Below are 22,632 nucleotides of genomic sequence, written 5' to 3' on the forward strand. Positions count from 1 at the left end.
CCTATAATGAGCAAAAAAAAATGCACCATGTCACAATGTGATTGCTTTTAATTGGCCATGCTTTAGTCGACAGGTCTGGTCTAGTTTGTAGACACAAAATCTGAATGAATAATCGTATGATTTCGGGTGTCGTCTCACAGGCTGTGAATGACCCCAAATCATCAAAAGTATTGATAACACGTAACACACTTGTCCAGGCACTTCTTTGTAGCACATTGTAGGCGTAATACGCACACACTACTTGAATACGCACAACTGAAGACTTGAGTTGTAAACAAGGTTTGTTCATTTTAGAATAAGGGGAGTTTTTATGACGGTAACTTAATTTTTGCTAAATAAAATAGTTTCTAGTTATTCAAATGATTATCATAGAGTATACCTGCTATGCAGTTCCTTTTCTCTCCGTGGGAAAGCAAATAACAGGGAAAGTCCAAAAGTTTTCCCACTTGAATTGCATAATCAAAATAAAAAGTCATGAGCAAATCTGCATGGTAGGCAGGTACATATACTATAACGCTATGTAGTGTGGACTTTAATAAATTTATTTGGGGGATTGAAACTGCCAATTCGGGGTAAAAATTTGAAAACAAGCAAGAACAATTTGACGGGGTGTAACTTCATTTGCGGAGGTCAGAAGCTTATAGAGCAAAACACTTACCTTATTTTGAGGGCAAGATCTTTTAAGTCCATTATAATGATATACTGTGAAGTGTTCTGGTATTAATCTATCGGGCTGTAAATAAGAAAAAAAGAAAATAAATAAATTAATGACCTTTAACCCCAATTCTATGTACACCCTATAGATTGCAGGATCTTTTAAGGGGTACTACACCTAACAATTTTTGTTATTTTTGCGTTTTTTTCTCAAAATTATAAGCATTTGTGACAAGTAAGATATGTATATTATAGGGCAAGGACTACAACTACTGCACTGAAAATTCAGCAACTCAAGGCAAATAGTTATATATTGATCAAATATTGGTTTTCCCTCATTTTTGATTGTAACTCCACAACTTTTGTCTGTGCTGAAATAAAATTTCCAGTGTAGCAGTTCTAGTCCTTGCCCCTATAATATACATATCTTACTTGTCACCAATGCTCTATAATTTTTGAGAAAAATGCAAAAATAGGCACAAAATTGGGCAGGGGTGTAGTACCCCCTTAAGTCCATTATAATGATATACTGTGAAATGTTCCGGCCTTAAAGCCATATTATAACATTTGCTGAGGAGAACGCCCTAAAAAATTCTGGTGCTTACACGAATGTAATGTACTTTAGTCAATAAGATACTCTGCAAAAATCAAGACTTTAGGTACAGTAGTTTTGTCAAAATCCGAGATTTTGAATAAACCGCTGGAACCGTCGTTTTATTACGATGGAAATATTAGTCGAACACGTATGCACAGTACGTACACGGCGTGCGTTATACACACACACCCACCCAGAGGATCGTACTGTATTACAACCGCGGGAGTAACATGCATGTGCGCTAGTAGTAAATTCCAATTTTCTAAACTTTACCTCACTTGTTCGGCTCAAAATTAAAAGGGGACGTATCTGACAGTAAAAGCTAACTTTTTATGGAAAATAAATACTAATCTATTTTAACAGAAATGTTATAATATGGCTTTAATCTATCTATCTGGCTGTAAATGAGAAAAACAGAATATAATAAATGACATTTGAACCCAATGCTAGTACACTCTATATAGTGCAGGATCTTTTAAGTCCATTATAATGATTAAAATCATCGTGGGACCATCATTAAAATCGTGGGAGCAGGGAGCATGTGTGGCGGAGTGGTTAAGGCGCCCGACTCATAATCCATAGGTTGCGAGTTCGAGCCCCGCTCGTGCCAACGTGTTGTGTCCTTGGGCAAGGCACTTTATCCTCATTGCCTACTGAGGGATGGGGTTGGGTTGGATTGGATGTTTGTATAGTTGTTTGTTTCAATGTTGCAATATTGGCGCTGATTAAGCTGCTGCCTGCAAATTGCATTGTATAGGCTGTTTAGTTGTGTTGAATGTACAATTCTAGCAATTTGACCTGTGGGTCACCATTCCAGTTTGAAATAAAAACCTTCCTTTTTTAAAATGTTCTGCTATTTGATCTATTTGGCTGTAATGGAGAAGGAAAATGACAATAAAAGTAAAGTGAAAGTTCACTTATTGAGCTTACCCATGCTATAAATTCAACATTTTGTTTAACATAAGTAAATGCTGAATGAAGTTATAAGCAGGGACAGGCGATTTGCGTGGAAAAAAATAGCAAATTGCGCGGAACTTTTTTTAGTGCAAAAATCATGTATCCGTGCCCATAGGAAAAAAATTGCCAATTGCGCGGAAAAAAAGTTCTGCGCAAATCGCCTGTCCCTGGTTATAAGCAGCATTTTGTTAGTAGAAACAAAGAATTATATTATGCAACATGTTTGATATATGCTGATATTGTGCACTTTAACACTCCAATGGGAGAAAATTGGAACTTTTTGCATTTATTCCAGTCCTTGGGTGAGATTCACCAAATACATTCTGAGATATATCTTAATGTAACACGACCAAGGGAAATGATCATGAGTCAGATGTCGCTAATATTGATTTTTAGGCAAAGAAAGTCTTAAAATTCTTTTGTTTTAATTCTTTTATATTGTTTCCAGTGATTGATAAATTGACGTAAATTCGCAAAGAAAAGTCATATCAACATGCGGTTTTCAGTTTCTGAAAGCTCTAAATTTCCTCTTTAAAAACATATATAAAACTTGTTTTCGACCAGGGTCGACAAGCGACTCATTCCCCTTGATCATGTCACATATAAGCTGTAACAACCTCCCTATACTGAGTGCTGTAGAACAATGTGCCGTGACCACAGCCACCTGGGGATGCAGTGGCTACACACTGGCTGACCAAGTAGCGGACTACATATAATCTAGAACAGCAAGGAAGGTGGGAGAGCGTGGCACAATGGTTAGGGTACTTGCCTTTAGTGCATGAGGTCCCGGTTTGATTCCAGCGGTGGCGATTTGCTGGGATATTGACTTGGAAAAAAAGTCTGAAATTAATTAGCAACTTCTGTAGATTAAATTCAGACTTCTGCTCTCCCCATGGTTCATTTAGAATTAGGTAAATGAATCATGAAAGTACTCCGTCCTTCGGAGGGGACGTTAAGCCGTCGGTCCTGTGTACAAGAGAGGCATACCTGTACATGTATCTCGCAGCCAGTTTCGAAAAGAGTATGGTGTTAACCCCTGTCTGTTCCCAACCCGTCCCGGTGTTCAAATGGACCCCAATGGAAATAAGCTACAATAGAGGCTTTCTTGGGTTATCCAGGGTTGTCAAAACCCGAACAAATAAAAAAAAAAAAAAAAAAAAAGTATTTTAAACTTGGGATGTATTCAAATCCGTTGGATGGCCTTGGGCGCTGGGTGTACATTATGATTCCATAAAACCTCTCCCTTGATTTCTTACCTCATCTGCAAAGAATTCCGCCATGAAAGCATTGAGTAAAATGATGCCAAATTCATCAGGATCTAGTTTCTTTCTCATTATGTCCACACTGAAATAATAGAAGGGAAAATGCCAGTTAATTGGGCCATAAAAAATAAAAAAGATAAAAATAAAAAATCTACGAGATCCGTGTGCACAGGTAAGTGAAATTGGATTTGTCGCATACACCTATGCATTGGGCCTTTCTTTCAGTTGTCAAAAAATATTAATTAATCAACAGTTTGGCTGTGAAGCGGTAAAATGAAAGTGGGAGAAAAATGTAATTTAAGTGCTTTGTAAACACTATGCACTTTTAAAAGACCTTCTTGTATAAAACGACCTTCTTGTATTAAACCAACAAATTATGTACAATACAATACTGTATAAGTGGTAATTTTCGCGTACAGTTATTTTCGCGATTTGGAGTGAGAGACACATTTTCGCGAATGTTATTTTCGCGATTGCCCAGTCCTTCCCAATACTTGTAATACATTATTGCATACATTCGCGAGGTGTTATTTTCATGTTGAGCTCTAATCGCGAAATTCGCTAAAATAAAACCATTGCGAAAATTACCACTTATACAGTATATACAAGTACTCACTATTCTGGTAATGAAAATAGCTCTAACGTAGCAAGAACATCGCCTAATAATACAGCCTGGATAAACCCTGAGCCCTCCGTGTCATAACTGCTAAATATTCTACGAGCCGTCTCCCATTTGGATTCAGGTGCTACTAATGATAGTTCCTGTGCATGGAGATAAATGTAATGTAATGTCAGAATTTAAGCAAAAAAAATGAGCTAGATCATGATTCGGGCAAAAAAATTCAATTCAATTTGCAGCATTGATGAAATTAAATTTGCGTAAGCCTACAAATCCGACGCGAATCAACGTGTGTAGCAGTTCGTTTGTGGCAATTCATGGAACAACCCGCCCTAACGGGTAATGATGGGACTTATCCTGTATGCGCATAGTCAGCATCGCTTTAGTTTATGGAAAGACCATCAGTGCAGTACAATGTAATAACTCCCTTATGTAAGACACCTATTGTTTGCAGCACAACCCCCTCATTGTAAATTGTTGATATTCTGTATTACTTTCCTGATGGACGTTTTAGATAACCAACAAAGGTATTATATATATGAGTAATGACTGTAGTTGGGGTTTAAATTGATCAAAATTAAGTAAATTGATTGAAATATTACAAATGGTAGCTATGCCCATTTAACCTACCTGTGTAAAGAAGACTGTAAGGTGTGTCTCACTGCCTAACACCCATATAGGACACCTAGGATTCTTCATATAACTACCAACCTGTGAGTGGGGACAAAAGATGAAATGTACAATAACGAAAGTGTTAAAGTTGCAGAACAAAACAAATGTTTGATTGGCATAACATAAAAAAATCAGGGCAGGTAGGTAGGGTTTTTTTACACACACTTTTAAAGCTGTAAATTGCATTTGTGCTATCATTTTCATGAAGCTAAATTTATTCAGTGAGCAATGAGAGATTATTTAAAGTCCCTGTATAATTGTACATGCACACAATCACAAAAATTGACCAAAATTCAACAGCACATATTGGGTCTTAAGGTTGGTCTGAACCATGGCATGTTTTTAAAATGCCGAATTCCAGTTTTCTTGAATTCTATTTTCATTAGTCTGTGTACTTTAAGTTTGAACTGAAAAATTGTAGGTTTTTCATTTTTTTTACCAATTTTCTATCATTTTTAAATATGGTATTTCACCCTTTTTCATCTGAAATTGTCCACATGGTCAATGGCGGGATTTCAAATGGAGTCATCTATTCATTTGACATTCACACTCCCTGTGTGGGAGATTAAGGTCATATCTGCCATAGGGGAGAATGGATTTCAAATGGAATAGCCCTTTGCACCCTTGCTTTAAATATGGAATAGTTTTGCAACAAAAGACAGAAACAATATTAACCCCCTGAGAACTACCTGCCGATCTAAAATTGCCTCTGATTGGTCAATTACATTATATCTTCACTTTAATCACCAATCAGAATGGAGCTTTGCAAATAATTCACCCCAATTTTTTGGGTAGTGAAATTATTCTAACAATATTGCTGATTGGTCCAATTGATAATGAAAACTTCTTTTTGGCCAATCAGCAGGTAGTTCTCATAGGGTTAACAACTCACAACTGATAACATACCTCACAATATCTCAAATTTTCTAACAATGTTAGAAATCCTATGTTGCCTTGTTCTGTGACTCCCTTCATCCCTGATGATTCAAAAAAGAGGAAAAGGAGAAAAACATCACCGATCAATCAATATCAGGTCCAGCATATTCGCGCCCTCTCCAACTAAACAAACACAAAATGCAGTGCCTAAATATGTGAGCATGGCGCTCAGGGTTGTTTTAAGCATCTTGCTGAAGGGGTATATGCCATTTTTTTGTACCCTTCCAATTGTGAATTTTTCATCTGAAGGGGTATAAAATATTGCCCAGAGGGTATTTTGCTTTTATTTCAACAATGTGTGTCTCAATTTTATTGCATTGACCCATATTTTTCCCACCAGGATACTCAAGAATCTAAAAAGTGTGTGTGGGGGGGGGGATGATGAGGACCGAAAATTTACGCTAGTAAATACCATTTATTACTACTGACTTGTGTCTCTTGACTAATTCCATAAAATTGTGCAATTTTGGGACTCTCGAGTGGTGGGCCCAGTACTAAAATTGCAGTTGAGTGGTGGGCTCCAAAAGTGAGTGGCGCAGCCCACCACCGCCGACTGTAGCTACAACCCTGGAGCTTAATTCTGGCAAGCCCAGTGCCAATCCTATGCCATACAGCCTTAGAGGGAACACTGGTCAGTTAGGTTTCTACTTACTCAATCCTGCTACTTCTTTTTCGTCGTCAAAGACGTGTGACACGGCCCTGCCAGTTAGCATTAGATTAATGAGACTTTGGCTGTAAGGAGAAAGGGGATAGGTTCCATTAACATTGAAAGTTGAAAATGAAAGACAATTCAGCAATCTCCCCCACGACGAGTGTGATTTCAAATGAAGTTACCTGAATAGGAGACTCTAAAATCTACACCTGCTGTGTGGGAGGTTAAGGTCACTCACGTTTTGGGTCAGGCCATATTTTCTCATGAAATTTGGATTTCAACTTTAAAAGCCCAATCTTATTTATATCATCCTGTTATAGATTAACCCAGAGCATCCCAAACTTTTTTTCCTGTGACCCAAATTTCATGAGAAAATATGGCCTGATATGATCCACAGCATAATCTGATAATACATATATGTTGTTACAGTGGTGTACATGTACCAGGCAAAACATCTTCCTGGTGACCCGCTAGCAAAATTACTATTTTGACAAATCGGTCAACGCGACCCCATGAAGATGTGCGCATGACCAACATTTGAGTCATTATCTACAGTTTTGGAAGCCCTGGGTTGACCAATTGAAAGCACTTTTTCCTTTAACTCCCATCCATATCGTTGAGTCTTGGTGAAAAGTCCCATAAGGATATTGACAATAATATCGCCATATTATCATCAAACGTGGTATTACAAATACTTACTTTCCATTATTTCTTTTAAAAAAAAAAAATGAGCAAGAGTGCTTACCTGCCGTGTCCGTATATACCATCAATTAGCGGCTCACTAGAATCCTCTACTTCCACCTTAATACTGTCCAATCCCTGTTGAAAGAAAGCAAACATTTTGCAAATTATTTTCATGATGATATTTTTTTAAAAGTTTAAATAACAACTAGCCTATTTTCTTTGCCAATTGTGTTTCTGTACGTTACAATACATTCCACATTTGCTTGGAGTAACCGTTACTTTCGTAAAGATATTGTTATCAATTGACGGGCTCACTGGCTCCACACTATGCAGTTAGGAAGAGATCAATAATACTGTTACCGATGTCGGATAATGGCTGAGATCCAACGATCTTTAACCTTTTCCCAATGCGCCAATATAATATGGAATCTAGTATAGCTACACACCAGGCCTCAAAATAAGATGGGGCCCCTCAGGCCAGGTGCTCTTAAAAATAAGGGGCCCAAACTTTCCATACCCAAAGTAACACACATATAAACTTAAATTGGTAAGAGCGGGAAGGCCGTCACAAACTTATTGGTGTCTTATCTCAAGACCAGCGAGGAACTTCAGAATCACTTTGCCTCAATACAAATGCTATTTGGTAGAATTCAAAAGTTTGGTGCATTTATAAGGAATATATAAATGTTTGCAGGTTGTTATTTTGAAACAATTACATTACAATATAATTGGACTATTGTAACGGGACCGAGCTTGCCCCTAATTCTTTTATAAACGACTGGTGGAGAAGACTAGCCTTCTAAACATACAAGTGGTAGCGTAGTATCAAAGACTAGAATTCTCCCCAAGACATGTTGAATCAGTGATGCATGAAAGGAGAAGTAACAGGTAAAAATGAGACTTGACAATTCTGTTTTATATTTGCTTCTTTTGTTATATCTTGTATTGTTATTTTGCTTTCATATTTGTCTTATCACATCACAACATAAATACAAGTTAATACAGGTAAATACACAATCTCTGTTGATGATCATGACGATATTTCCTTATTTCTCTCTTTTAAATCCAAATAAATTACCAATAAATGCTGCCGAATATAGGCCTACTATCTGCTTGAATAATCAAGAAGCATAAAAATATAATTTAATCAACAGAATCTGTCATCACATGACATAGTCGTAGGCTAGGCCAAGGCCTAGGCCTACTTCAGGGTATCCATGCCTATACACCAAATACGAGCTTGCCATGCAACAGTGAATGCACATGAATACAGTGCATATAAATTTTCCATTGGACTTGTGCGTGTGTGCGGCAAGTCACTTGCCCAAATTAGGCATAGGCGCTACAAAATGTAGGCCAAATCACCAGAGTGTATAACCACCCTGGTGTTGCCACTATTGTGGTAGCCAAGCTGCCCCTAGCATCAATCTGAGCTCCTGAGTAGGGCGATTTGCTTTGGTTGGCAGTGCTTACCCTGTGGTTTCCCTTTCAGGGTTCGTGGGTGGACTATTGTCCACCAAGCAATCTGATTAATTTGCGCTGCACGGCCTTTATATACTCTCCTGAACGCGCTCATGGAACCTTTTACGGCTGCGTGCTCAAAGCGTAAGCTCCGTTACTATGGATATCGCGCATTCACTCCGCGTCATTCGCTCCATTTCGGAAACATTTTGAGCATAACTATATTTAATATCCAGAACCACAGCAACTGCTAAAGTGTTTTTAAATCAGGAATCAAACTGATGACCCCTTTTGACCATGTAAAACATTAAAATACTCAAAAATATCTTAAAATTCTACATTCTGAAACAATTACATCTTAAATAATCCAAAGTTTGATCAACAAAAGTCGTTTTAAGGAAATTTACAATTTTAGGAAAAACTTGTTTACGCTCAGACGATTGATGGCCGGGAAGTTTTAAAATGACAAATCTAAAATTCTTTGAAACAACACATGAAAAACCTGAATTTTGTCCTCAATATTTACTCAGAGACGGTATGTAATACCTTATTTTGTTCCTGACAAAATTATTTACACAATATTATAAGATCTCTGTACAACTTCTAGCAGAATAGTGAAATTTTGAAGCCAAATTCGCACGCATTTACATGACAAATTTCTCTGCCGTATTTTCAACCCACGGCAAAAACTGACGACCGACAGGTAAACAAATCCAAATATTTACAAAAATATACCTTGTGCAGAGCCATGCAATCATTTTAAATGTATAATAACGATCAAAAACTACCACGAACACGTGAGCATCGTGACTTTTCTCTAAATGTGAATTTGACAAAAGCTAAAATTCGCCATTGACAACACACGGAGGTAAGCTTAAAAACAGGCCAAAAATCTGAAATCGCATTTTGGCTCTCCGTTTCACTACCCCCTCTTCGAGACTATTTCGTCCCGAAATGTAACATGTATAATTATTTAACTTAATTACAATTTAAAATTTTTTTTAGAACATTTCCTTCACAAAACTTCAGCAGTAACATAGGTAAATGCTAAATTCACTCAATCATTGTTTGGTGACAGGCTGACAATAACATTGTACAGTGACCTCGTGACCTCAAAAGGTTTTTCAAAATTAATTGGCTATTTGGCCGATTTACAACTATACATTTTAAAAACAACTCTATTTCACATGCAAATTATATTATTATGTTTACAAGTTTTATACAAATCTTTCACAGTATCTCTAGCATATCTGGTTTTTATGCATACTCTTCTTCACCAATAAAATATTAATTTACAAGAACCATTTAATTCACCTTGGTGCACATTTCCATCAATTTCATTTTCAATGAACAATACCAGTTTTATTCTTGACTTTCGAGCTAATGAACAGAAGTCTGTCTCTGCATCAAGTTACACAAAACATCAGTTTAACATTTTAAATTTTTCCAACAATTAACGATCAATTTATTTAAGTTCAGATATTTTAAAAGTTCTATTGCTCAGCATCCTTTTTCTGATGGATCTTGTCTTCAGTTCGATATCTTCAACATCTGAGAATCTACATTATCATACCTCTTTCGCAACTCTCATGAGAAACTGCCAGATTGGTTCACCGTCGATCATGAGAGGAAATGTTGACTCGCCGCCCTTACATCAATTATGCAAGGTGTAAAGAAACCATACATCATCGAATAAAACATTTGACCTGGTAAAGAATAACCATTGACTAGTCAAATATCACTTTTGCCATTCACTCTTGCACCTGAGTTCTAAAAAGTAAGTTGAAGACTTTCTCAGTTGGTAATCCACCCAAGAGCCAAACTTGATTCTCTGTTACCGATGCGCCTACATAGCCTGACATTGCTCTGAAAACATCATGACTGCAATCAGTGAGTCACCGTCGCACCAACCAGAGTTCCAAAATCATAAGATCTGCATAACCGCCCGTGGTGATGCCTCAACAGTATCAGTAGAAAACAGATGATGAGATCTAGTTGATTTTCATTTGTTAATCTTCTTAAGAGCACATGCCGTGCGGCAAAACTTCTTGCTATCTTCAGTAGATAGCACGTACAGATCTAATGGCTATTCAATTAAGCAACCATTATTTTGTAGGCTTGAAGTCGATGTATGCTATTTATTTACTGTAGCCATCTTCATCTTCATTTTGTTTTTCTTCATCTGTCTTCGTAATCTTCAAAATCTGACATTCAATTCAGAATTAAGGCATGAATTCTCATGTAAAACAACATGAGTGCCCGACAGTCAACACTGTCCATTTTTTCATGGTGATATCTCCATGCATGTCCAATTGTCCATCATTCCAAATGATATTAAGAAGAGTTGTGTCGAAATAAAGTGATGTGTCTTTCACTTTATCTAAATTAAGAAATCCAGAATTGCTCTTTTTTTAAAAGAACAAGAATTTCCCAGAGACAAAATTTGATCAAAAAGATTGTCATGTCAATACCGCTGCATGCAGTCAGTAAAGTCATATCAAACTTCTAATCACGTTTTGGCTGAAATAACATTTCATTCATGAAGTTTTTTTTTATTTGAGGCTGTCCCTCTAAGAGTTTAGTTATTATGATTACATAATAACAATAATGAAAACAATTTTTATATACAGGGTCTACATGTAGAGTAGACAATCCGCTATAAAACACGTTTATATGATGATGATGTCGGCAAGGCCTATACCGGACTTCATCTTCATAAAACAGTATTTCATATTTTAGCGGCAAGGAGTTATCAGTATGCAGTGCAAGACGTCGGTGAGCCCTTTCCCGGACTTCATACACCACAAGGATCAATGACTATACGGCGAGGGCTTTTCCGCATATCATTATCCCATAATCACGATAACTTTCGTCTCCTTGAATCTTCCTCGTAAAGCTATTTACAAATTATATACAATCAGACAATCATTACATATCTGCATGATAAGTCATTCTTCCTGCAGACTCTCGTTCTGCTATGACAAGTTCCCGGATGACAATGAGTTGGTGCATAGGCCAGATCGTGTGCCCATACCATCATGACCGTCATCAAGTAGCATAGCTGACCTCTTCCAAAGACTCATCTGAGATGACAACTTTCTCAGAGTGTCGGCGTATTGACCAGATGAATTCCATTCACCCACGCCTATACGGTCAACTAATACTGTCTGATTATCACTGGGGACCTGCTAGTTGGCAGTCTTCCCCATTTATCAAGGGAGTGTCCTGACCACCAGTTAACTGTCTCCTTACAGCTAATCGTCTCCTGGCTCGCCTTCTAGATGATGGAGACTTTCGTGTCTTTCTCCCTTTCTTCTTGAAACTGCTTGAGCATGCCATTTGGCAGGGTAGATCATCACAGTCTTTCCCAATTAAGGGAGCATGCGGCCTGGTTAACTTTTTCTGGATCTTTAAGAAAGCTAACCTTCTCCTGGCTCGCATTTGTGATGAGGGAGACTTCCGGTTCTTTCTGGATGATCGCCCAGTCTTCTTTTCCACGCCTATAAATTGCCCTTCAGCAATTCCATCTGCACCATCTGCAGATACATCATATTGATGCTTTCTGTACTTCTCAGCTTTGTAAACAGCTTCTGTTTCCACTGCAAACTTGATTGCATCATCAAAAGTAGCAGGTTTTGCACGCAGGATGTTTAACCGCAACTTCGCTTTCTCTGATAGCACTTATGAAGTATTTCTTTGCTATCTCCTGTGAGAAAGGACTTGGTATTGTTGGTAAAGCTAGCTTGACTAACTTCCTGATGTTGTGAGCTAGGTCAGGCAATGACTCTTTTGGGTGCCTTACTCTGTTATTGAGTTTCACCCAGAATAGCTCTTCCTGATTTTCGGTTCCAAACCTCAGGTTCAAACAGGCCACAAGTGAGTGGTACTCACGCCCGTTCAGTCGGATCCAAATATCCCAGTACACTCTGAGCAACACCTCTTAGACTAGTTGCTAAACAAATGGCTTTGGTATAATCATTCCATTTATTCCATTCAGCAACAATTTCGAATTGTATCAAATAGTCTGACCAGGAAGTGGTCCCATCGTAAGTTTGAGGCTTTATTTTTACTCCAGGCTGAGTGTCATTTCTAGAATGTTTAGGCCTACCTCTCACTGACTCATCACTTTCATGAACATTAAATTCATCACCAGCTAATATTTCTGAGCTGGTATCGGTTGGAGAAGTAGTACCAACACTATCTTCAGTCGCTGCCATAATAAATCGTGAGCCAAAATTTGTTAAAATTTTGATTTATTCCACCGCCAGACACCAGTTGTAACGGGACCGAGCTTGCCCCTAATTCTTTTATAAGCGACTGGTGGAGAAGACTAGCCTTCTAAACATACAAGTGGTAGCGTAGTATCAAAGACTAGAATTCTCCCCAAGACATGTTGAATCAGTGATGCATGAAAGGAGAAGTAACAGGTAAAAATGAGACTTGACAATTCTGTTTTATATTTGCTTCTTTTGTTATATCTTGTATTGTTATTTTGCTTTCATATTTGTCTTATCACATCACAACATAAATACAAGTTAATACAGGTAAATACACAATCTCTGTTGATGATGACATGACGATATTTCCTTATTTCTCTCTTTTAAATCCAAATAAATTACCAATAAATGCTGCCGAATATAGGCCTACTATCTGCTTGAATAATCAAGAAGCATAAAAATATAATTTAATCAACAGAATCTGTCATCACATGACATAGTCGTAGGCTAGGCCAAGGCCTAGGCCTACTTCAGGGTATCCATGCCTATACACCAAATACGAGCTTGCCATGCAACAGTGAATGCACATGAATACAGTGCATATAAATTTTCCATTGGACTTGTGCGTGTGTGCGGCAAGTCACTTGCCCAAATTAGGCATAGGCGCTACAAAATGTAGGCCAAATCACCGGAGTGTATAACCACCCTGGTGTTGCCACTATTGTGGTAGCCAAGCTGCCCCTAGCATCAATCTGAGCTCCTGAGCGTAGGGCGTATTTGCTTTGGTTGGCAGTGCTTACCCTGTGGTTTCCCTTTCAGGGTTCGTGGGTGGACTATTGTCCACCAAGCAATCTGATTAATTTAAATCGTGCACGGCCTTTATATACTCTCCTGAACGCGTTCATGGAACCTTTTGGCGGCTGCGTTCAAAGCGTAAGCTCCGTTACTATGGATATCGCGCAGTCACTCCGCGTCAGGCGCTCACTTTCGAAAAGATTTGAACAGGCGAAATCAACAATTTAATAACTAGAACAATTGCTAAAGTGTTTTTAAATCAGGAATCAAACTGATGACCCCCTTTTTGACCATGTAAAACATTAAAATACTCAAAAATATCTTAAAATTCTACATTCTTAAACAATTACATCTTAAATAATCCAAAGTTTGATCAACAAAAGTCGTTTTTAAGGAAATTTACAATTTTAGGAAAAACTTGTTTACGTTCAGACGATTGATGGCCGGGAAGTTTTAAAATGACAAATCTAAAATTCTTTGAAACAACACATGAAAAACCTGAATTTTGTCCTCAATATTTACTCGTAGAGCGGTATGTAATACCTTATTTTGTTCCTGACAAAATTATGTACACAATATTATACGATCTCTGTACAACTTCTAGCAGAATAGTGAAATTTTGAAGCCAAATTCGCACGCATTTACATGACAAATTTCTCTGCCGTTTTTTCAACCCACGGCAAAAACTGACGACCGACAGGTAAACAAATCCAAATATTTACAAAAATATACCTTGTGCAGAGCCATGCAATCATTTTTAAATGTATAATAACGATCAAAAACTACCACGAACACGTGAGCATCGTGACTTTTCTCTAAATGTGAATTTGACAAAAGCTAAAATTCGCCATTGACAACACACGGAGGTAAGCTTAAAAACAGGCCAAAAATCTGAAATCGCATTTTGGCTCTCCGTTTCACTATTCCAGTTGAGATCCAAAACACCCCTACATGATCTTAACCTTAACATATGGAGTGTAAATTTCAAACGGATTACCTGAATGGGTGACTCCATTTGAAATCTACACCCCTTGTGTGAGAGATTATAAAGGTCATGTTTTCCATAAGGGGCGTATGTCTTCCATAGGGTATATGAATTTCAATTGGAATAGCCCATTTCATGTCTTACCTTAGTCAACAAGACTGAATATAGAAACAGTAATACACCCCCATCATTAGTGAACATATGATAGGATGCTTGCAGTGCACTGTGGACTTCTTCTACAGAGTTATAGGATTGTAACCTGCAAAATGGAGAAGAAATTGAATTAGGCAATGATATCTTAAAAGGAAAATCATGATGCCTCTGGTAGCTTTGATTCATGCGTTTCATATACTTAATTACTTCTACCTATCCCACACGATTCTTAATTTGTTTTTACAGAGTCTTAAATCATATCATGGGAGTCATTTGTTCAAAAAACATGCAAGTATTTAAGTAGGTATTTTAGTGAGTAGGTATTTTAAGTGAGTACAGGTATGTGGGATGCATGATGCTTTAATTGCTTACAAATACACATTACCGTACCATTACAAACCTTTAATAACGAGCTATGGAAAGTGTTATGATCAGTGGGTGGTTCCTGTCCACCCTGAGCAATGTTTTATATCACTGGCTTCTGTGTCAATGTCATTCTGTATTAGTGTGTGGGTGGGGGTGCGTTTGTAAATGCCTCCAAACGAGGACCTACATATGGATACACACCATAAAACGAGGACACGCCTCCAAACGAGGACGTCCTCGGTTTGAAACTATGACCAGGATGACGTAAATGATGCAAATATGCATATAAGATAGGTCCCCCATAGGGGGTATAGGACGGGTCACAGTTGGATAGTAAGTTGTCTGGTGTGTTAGTGCGAGGTCCATGGTGTGTCGATTAAAACGGGTGTGTGAGTCCTCGGCTAGATCCTCCTTAAGTCGAGGTCCTCATTTGAATGTATTTACAAACAGGTGTGTGTGCGTGGGGTGTATGCAAGATGCTTTCATTGCTTACAATGTACATACTAACCTTAATGAGCTATGGAAAGTGTTATGATCAGTGGGTGGTTCTTGTCCACCCTGTGCAATGTTTTCTATCACTGGGTTCTCCGTCACCACACTCTGTTGTTAATGTGGGTATGCATGATACTTTCTTTGCTTACACATTACCATACTAACCTTAATGAGCTATGGAAAGTGTTATGATCAGTGGGTGGTTCTTGTCCACCCTGTGCAATGTTTTCTGTCACTGGGTTCTCCGTCACCACACTCTGTTGTTAATGTGGGTATGCATGATACTTTCTTTGCTTACACATTACCATACTAACCTTAATGAGCTATGGAAAGTGTTATGATCAGTGGGTGGTTCTTGTCCACCCTGTGCAATGTTTTCTGTCACTGGGTTCTCCGTCACCACACTCTGTTGTTAATGTGGGTATGCATGATACTTTCTTTGCTTACACATTACCATACTAACCTTAATGAGCTATGGAAAGTGTTATGATCAGTGGGTGGTTCTTGTCCACCCTGTGCAATGTTTTCTATCACTGGGTTCTCTGTCATCACACTCTGTTGTTTGTCGGCTTGCAGTATCAATGTGAACTCATTGCTTGTAGAGACGTTGCTGAGAACCTCCGTCATGGCCTCTAAGAGTAGCTCTCGCCTCCGTTCAGCTGCAATTTAACAAGTCAAACAAAACATTAGAAGATTATTATGGTTACCCATCAATCTTGAGGGCAAATGACCATTGAACACATCAATTATAACAAACACAGTTATGGAGGCATCATTAGATTTCTTAAAACTTATGCCCTCAATCTTGTTTGAAGTTTGATTTTTACATACACTAGCGGGATACCCGCGCTTCGCGCGGGTCCCCGCTAGATTGAGTAAATGTTCACTATAACAGGAAGAATTTCTGAACAGGTAGAATCATTGAAAAGGTACATTTTATTTATCTAAATTTGTCTCTTCTTACATTTTCTTTTTTAGTTTCTTCTGCTTAGCTTGTGATTTTCCGTTTCCATGTTATTTATTTATTTAACCCCGTTCCTATTATTTTCTAAATCTGTTCTTTCTTACATTTCCCTTTTAGCTTCTTTTTTTATTTGCTGCTTGTGATTTCCCGTTTCCATGTTTTTTACTCAATTTTGTTCTCATTATTTTAGTTTCTTTTTTTCTTACATTTCCTGATTAGTTTCTTTCCTTCTTTATTTCGTTCCCGTTTCATTTAGTTACTTTAACCCGTTGACCTAATTACTCGTACCTTTTTGTCCTCATTTGAATTTTCTTTTTCTTTATAGTACATGTACCGCTTCATGTTGTTTATACAACACACATCTTTTTCCCGTATTTATTACGTCCATCTCATAGAGTGTCTGCGGACGTGTTCACCCGGTATCCTGTGACCCGTCCATGTACCTTCCTTCTTTCCGTATTATCATGTCCACTGGTCTCTGGCTCGCAAGTCGTGTGGCTCTCGCCGTTCTGTACGCGCATTAGCGTATCGCGCATTACGCACGCTGCACCGACGCTGCCGCCAGCTGCAATAACGCGTAGGCTGGTAACCGATTTTCATAACAAAACCCCGTTTTTACCCATATTTTCACTGTTTTTGCAGTCAATTCTTGACCGTTTTCAACCAAATTTTCGCATTACCGTCTCGGTATATGCCCCAATGTCCCGGTATATGCCCCAATGTCCCGTATGAATTTGGCGACATTTGGATCGAAACTGACGGAGCCTTTATTCACATAGATAGATAGATAGATACAACATTCCCCTATTTATAGTAAGATGTATGGTATGCAATCTTAATAGTTGGGATATTAGTCATCATCTGAAATAGTCATAAGTTAAGCTTAAATGTGCATTTTCAGTGGGTTGCATCTATGCAAGTCAACATGAACCTGCTATCTCATATCCTTGATCAATCGGGCCTCATGTACATTATATCACATGGCAACGTGCACTATACGCATTGCTAATAGCACAGTATGATATGGTAAATTCTTTGAGGTGTCGAAGCACCCCTTTATGTTTTGTATTTTCCCAATGGCAATTCCCATACGTTTGTCAATTTCTGATTCTCAGCGATTTGTTGCAATTCAGGCTCCATAGCATCCCGGTACATTCCGACCCCGAACTGTAAGTACATGTATGCTCTTTGTCAATTTGCAATTGATAACCTTCTATTTTGAAATGGCTTTAAGTCTAGTATTTGAGTCTAGATGAGGTGAAAGACTTCAAATATCTCGGAGCCTGGATGGCTAGCACAGAGCATGATGTCAAAACATGCAAGGTGGCCGCTTGGAGAGCATGCAACAGCCTAAGCAAGATCTGGAAGTCTGCTCTGCCAAAGAATTTCAAACTGCGGGTCTTCAGTGCAAATACAGTGGAGTCGACGTCTGTGTTAACATATGGATGTGAAGCCTGGACCATAACTCCCCAAGCTATCTCAAGAGCTGGATGGCTGTTACACCCGTATGCTTAGGGCACTGAGTGTACAAGATCCATTGGAGGCAGCACATAAGCAGCAAAGAGCTGTATGGAGACCTCCCAAGGCTCTCAGAGAAGATCAGAGAAATGAGAACACGCTTCGCTGGCCACTTTTTTAAGAGCAACTGTGAACCTGTCGCCAACCTGATAAACTGGGCACCCAAACATGGAACAAGAAACATGTGCACTCAAGCAAGACACAGGACTGGAAGCATCTGACTTGGGAACGGCGATGCAGGACAGGAGGGTATGGAGAGCTGTCGTAGTTCGGGAAAACCACCCGAAATAAGCAAGCAAGCAAGCTAGTATTTTCGGATGCGACACATGCCCTGTACTGCCTGGAACATTATATACCACTTACCATCAATTTGCTGCCAATGTTCAACTTGAGGTTCTTGAAACAGAAGATTCTTCAAGATATAACCTTGCAATGGAGCAATGATAGCACATGGTCCTCCTTCATTCTGTAGTAGCGCGGCAGGCTCATCTTCACTGAATATAAACCCTGGAATTAAGAAATATACAAATTGTATTTAATTAGATATAAATTGCATTTGTGAGCTAATGCATTTCATGATTTAGCATCCTCTTTTTAGTTTTTCATGTGATCTATATATTCAGGAAAAAACTTGTTTCCAAATATCACTTGTTTCAGACAATCTGCATGTTTCCACTGGGCACACCGTATTTCCCATTATGCTTTGCAGTACCATAATAGAACTGAATGTGCCATAGAAAATGTACACAAAATCCCAACTTTAAGGGGGTACTACACCCCTCGATAAATGTGTGTCTATTTTTGCATTTTTCTCAAAAACTAATAACACAGTGGTAACAAAAGTTATGTATATTATAGGGCAAGGAATCCAATTACTACACTGGAATTTCAGTGACCCAAGACAAGCGGTTTGTTATTTATGACCAGAAATGAGGTACCACTAGGATGTACCTCGTTTCCTATCATGGTGTCATTTTGTAGCTATATAAGTGCCCTAACAGACCTCCAAAGGAGAATTGTTTATCAGCTAAGATAGTGGAGTTAGAGTTGTTTGAGTTCAGAATGACCGAGGTGGTGGATGAGGCGGTGGCGGATGAGGCGGTGGCGGTATGTGCAAAGTCTATGGGAAATAAAGATTTTGTGTGTGTGCGTTGAATCAACTGATCATATCTTTGCATCCATATGGGCTACAGACATGGTTAAGAGCTCTTTTGAAAGATTATTAATTCTGCTAATTGTTTTTAATCATTTTTAACTCTTTATGATTGGTTTAGTCTATAAAATGCTAACTTTTATGTACAAAACTACCCGTTTTCATATTAAACACTGTAGTAAGTAATGCGGATGTCTTCAAAATCTAAAAGTTGCTGTAAATTTTTAATTACCTATCATAGTCAAAGTTTACATTTTCTGAGAGGAAATTTGATGAGGAATCTAAATATGGACAAGGTTACTTTTTTTGTATGGGTTAGGGGTAAAATGTTTCAGTTCAAAATATGTTGAATTGTAAAAAAATTTGAACATATTTTGGGACACCCTGTATTCGAGATTACCAAACAGCTGTGATTTTTTTTCTTCCAGAGTCAGTAGGCTCCCCTAACCTCTAACCAAATCAATGTTGTTATATTCAGTTTATAACTGCAAGTTAGTAATAAGCAATGCATTAAATGACCCATTTTTTATTTGGATTTTTTTATTCCACCCTGTATAACTTCAAGGTCACCCTGTACAGTGAGTTGAAATGTGTATATTTAAATTGCTTTTGCCTTCAGCTTTCCAAAAATGTATACTTTTGATAGTTTAGGGTTGATAGTTGTGGAGATATTCTAATTTGAAACTTGATTGGTGTAAAAATTCATAATATTTGTGATGTAGGCCTAACGCCAAAGGCCAACCGTACCCTTGGATTTGTTCGTAGAAACTTAAAACCATGTAGCAGGCGCATCAAGCGATTAGCATTAACTCTTATTAGACCTATTCTTGAGTATGGAGCCGCTATATGGGACCCATATATATACTCAAATTCTCATTGATAAGCTCGAATCTATTCAGAGGAGAGCTGTTAGGTTTATTATGAATGATTATGGCCGTTACAGCAGTGTGACAGATATGATGTCCAATCTAGACATTGAACCCTTGGTTAACCGTGGGAAAATTGCTAGGCTCACTAATTTCCACAAGGCACGGAGGGTCTCCTTGCAATCCCGGTACAAAAACTACTTCGCCCGGTCACTCGGTTCTCACGCCGCTCAAACATCAATAGTTACATATGAGTTCAAGCCAATAAAGACTGTTTTTTGAACTCATTTATCCCGATAACGACAAGAGACTGGAATTCACTACCTCAACACATCACCAGCATCAACGACAGCAACCTCTTCAAGCAAGCAATAACCAAACTCTACCTCAAATAACTTCATTTCATCATAGCGCACCACCAACCTATCCGCGTTACCCCTCCACCAAGGGGAGTTAGTTGGATAGAAACTGTACAAGACAAGACAAGATACATGATATCTGGGCATATCTTCAAGAATTGTAACTATCGTGTGCAAATTCGAAGCTACATGTAGAGTTCTCGAGTAAGCATGGTAAGCTAGGCTGTGTATTTTCCTTAACAATGCTGATGAAAGTGTAGCTATCTATTTTCACTTTCAGTTTAAAACTGCCACATTAGTTTTAATTGTGAACAGCTCTGTATTTTGAGAACCGTACTTCGATATAAATTGTCATTTCAGAGACTTCAATAGTTAACAAACTTTGAGGGTTTGGGTATTAACAGCATTGGACATAGCTGGTATCGTGTAGCAAAATGCTACACAATTTTATCAATTTACTACACAATTTTTGAGTTGAGTAGCATTTTTATGCCATAGTTTAGACTTACACACGTCACTGAAGTATTACTATTGCTATGCAATTACGCATTAAAAAATGCTTAATTCCAACACTGGGGTAGGCCTACCGTACTACATACATGTAGCTACAATGAGAACAATAAATAGGTATGACAGGGAAACCTCAGTTAACACATTTTGTCAGCCAAAATGGCCTAAACCGGCAATACAAATTTACATTGTCATTGAAATTTAAAAGAACTGCTTGCTGAAAGGAAACCTTCATAAATATGTTGTCTATACTTCACTTGACCCAAATATATGATTTTTTTGGTGATGAGAGACTCGCACATGGAATTTCAGAGGGATTTGATAGCAGTTCCATTAAAAAAAGCTGCTATCGTCATGAGACTAAGATCTAGAAACACCCCCGTAATGCTGTTTTGGGGAATTTTGCTAGCAGAATCTCTTTGATGAAAGTCAATCTTTATGTAACTTTGCTACGGAAAGTGATATGACAAAAAGGTTTTCAGTGTTGGCTTTCTTTACTCTTGGTGCTTTCTTGGATCTTGGATGATATAACCTCCTAAATACTCCTGCGGAGTTTAAACTGGAGGTGTGGTGAGAGTGGGCTAATTTTTAAGGCGGCGTCGAGCAGTACAGTCATCAGTCAGTGAATTCTTGAAAGTAGCTATGGATGGTTGGATGATTGTAGTAGGTGGGAGAGAGTTCCAATCCTTGACAGTTCTTTGAAAAAATGAGTTAGCGTATGCGTCAGTCCTGGTCTGGTGAATTTGGAATTGGTTGTTGTGACCTCTTCTGGAACGGCTTATTTTAGGGGTGATGTAATTATTGTGGTTGATGTCCATCTGTCCGTTGAGGATCTTGTAGAAACAGGTCAGCCTCCCTTTACGGCGTCGGTCTTGAAGGAGCGGCCAGTTCAAGGAGTTTTTTTAAAGCTGTGACACTGGTGTCCTTGCCATAGGTGTTAGTAACATATCTCGCCCCTGCGTTTTGAACCTTTTCGAGGTTTTTGATGTTCTTGGTTGTATAAGGATCCCAGGCGGCGGTGGCATAGTCGACATGTGGACGGACAAGAGTACTGAACAGTCTTTCTTTGATGGAGGATGAAGTGTCGTAGAAGTTTAATTTGTAATAAAATGATGCAGTTTGATGGCAAATTTGAATTCACCTGCACCTGGCATACCTACAATCATGACAATAAACATGTGTAGCTTACTGGTTCAATCATTCATAAATGTTGTAAAACTGTTCCCGTTATCATGGTTATTTCTTCAGTTCTTGAACTAATTCTTTGATTCAAATTAAAGAAAGCTTTCTGGGTACTATGCCTCCAACAACACTTTGATAAGGTTTTTGTGATCAAGAATCATCGACTCGCATTGTACTTCATTGACTGATTAAAGATTTGAAAATCAAATAAATTTAAGCTTACCTTGTCCCCATCTCGCGAAAACATCCTCCTTCAAATTTGTTCCCCAAGTAACTGTCTTCACAGCCTCAATTGGGGATGGTCCGGCTGAACTTGAAGATCCCTGCTCTTCATTTCTACTTGTAGAAGCCATTCCGAAAGGCAAGAATGAAAACAGCTTTGTACTTTTATCAGATCATTTCATTGTTTATTTACAATACATGTCAAAATCCGGAACGAAAAAGCGACATGTTGAAAGGTCGCTCCTTGATTCCAGGTAGTTTATCTTCAGATCAATACAAAACAACGGAATTCTTGAAACCAGCAAAAGCGAGTACGCTCAACGGATGTAAACAAGAACCATAATATAGCTAATTCTTT

The 22,632-nt window shown here is 38.3% G+C and overlaps 1 protein-coding gene across 1 annotated transcript; it reads right to left on the minus strand.

The window, feature by feature from the left end:
* Window positions 1-658: 658 nt before the first annotated feature.
* On the minus strand, window positions 659-22,550 carry LOC140144782 (ubiquitin carboxyl-terminal hydrolase MINDY-3-like; the record flags this gene model as incomplete). The annotated part of the gene is made up of 11 exons (XM_072166587.1): window positions 22,276-22,550; window positions 18,346-18,489; window positions 15,964-16,159; window positions 14,634-14,748; window positions 7,093-7,166; window positions 6,348-6,427; window positions 5,666-5,736; window positions 4,718-4,798; window positions 4,085-4,230; window positions 3,463-3,550; window positions 659-733 (listed from the first exon to the last, which is right to left on the minus strand). Coding segments are annotated over exons 1-11 (1,200 nt in total), but the record flags the coding sequence as incomplete, so codon positions are not given.
* Window positions 22,551-22,632: the final 82 nt, after the last annotated feature.

Source organism: Amphiura filiformis, unplaced genomic scaffold (assembly GCF_039555335.1).
Source record: "Amphiura filiformis unplaced genomic scaffold, Afil_fr2py scaffold_80, whole genome shotgun sequence".
NCBI classification, from domain to species: Eukaryota; Metazoa; Echinodermata; class Ophiuroidea; order Amphilepidida; family Amphiuridae; genus Amphiura; species Amphiura filiformis.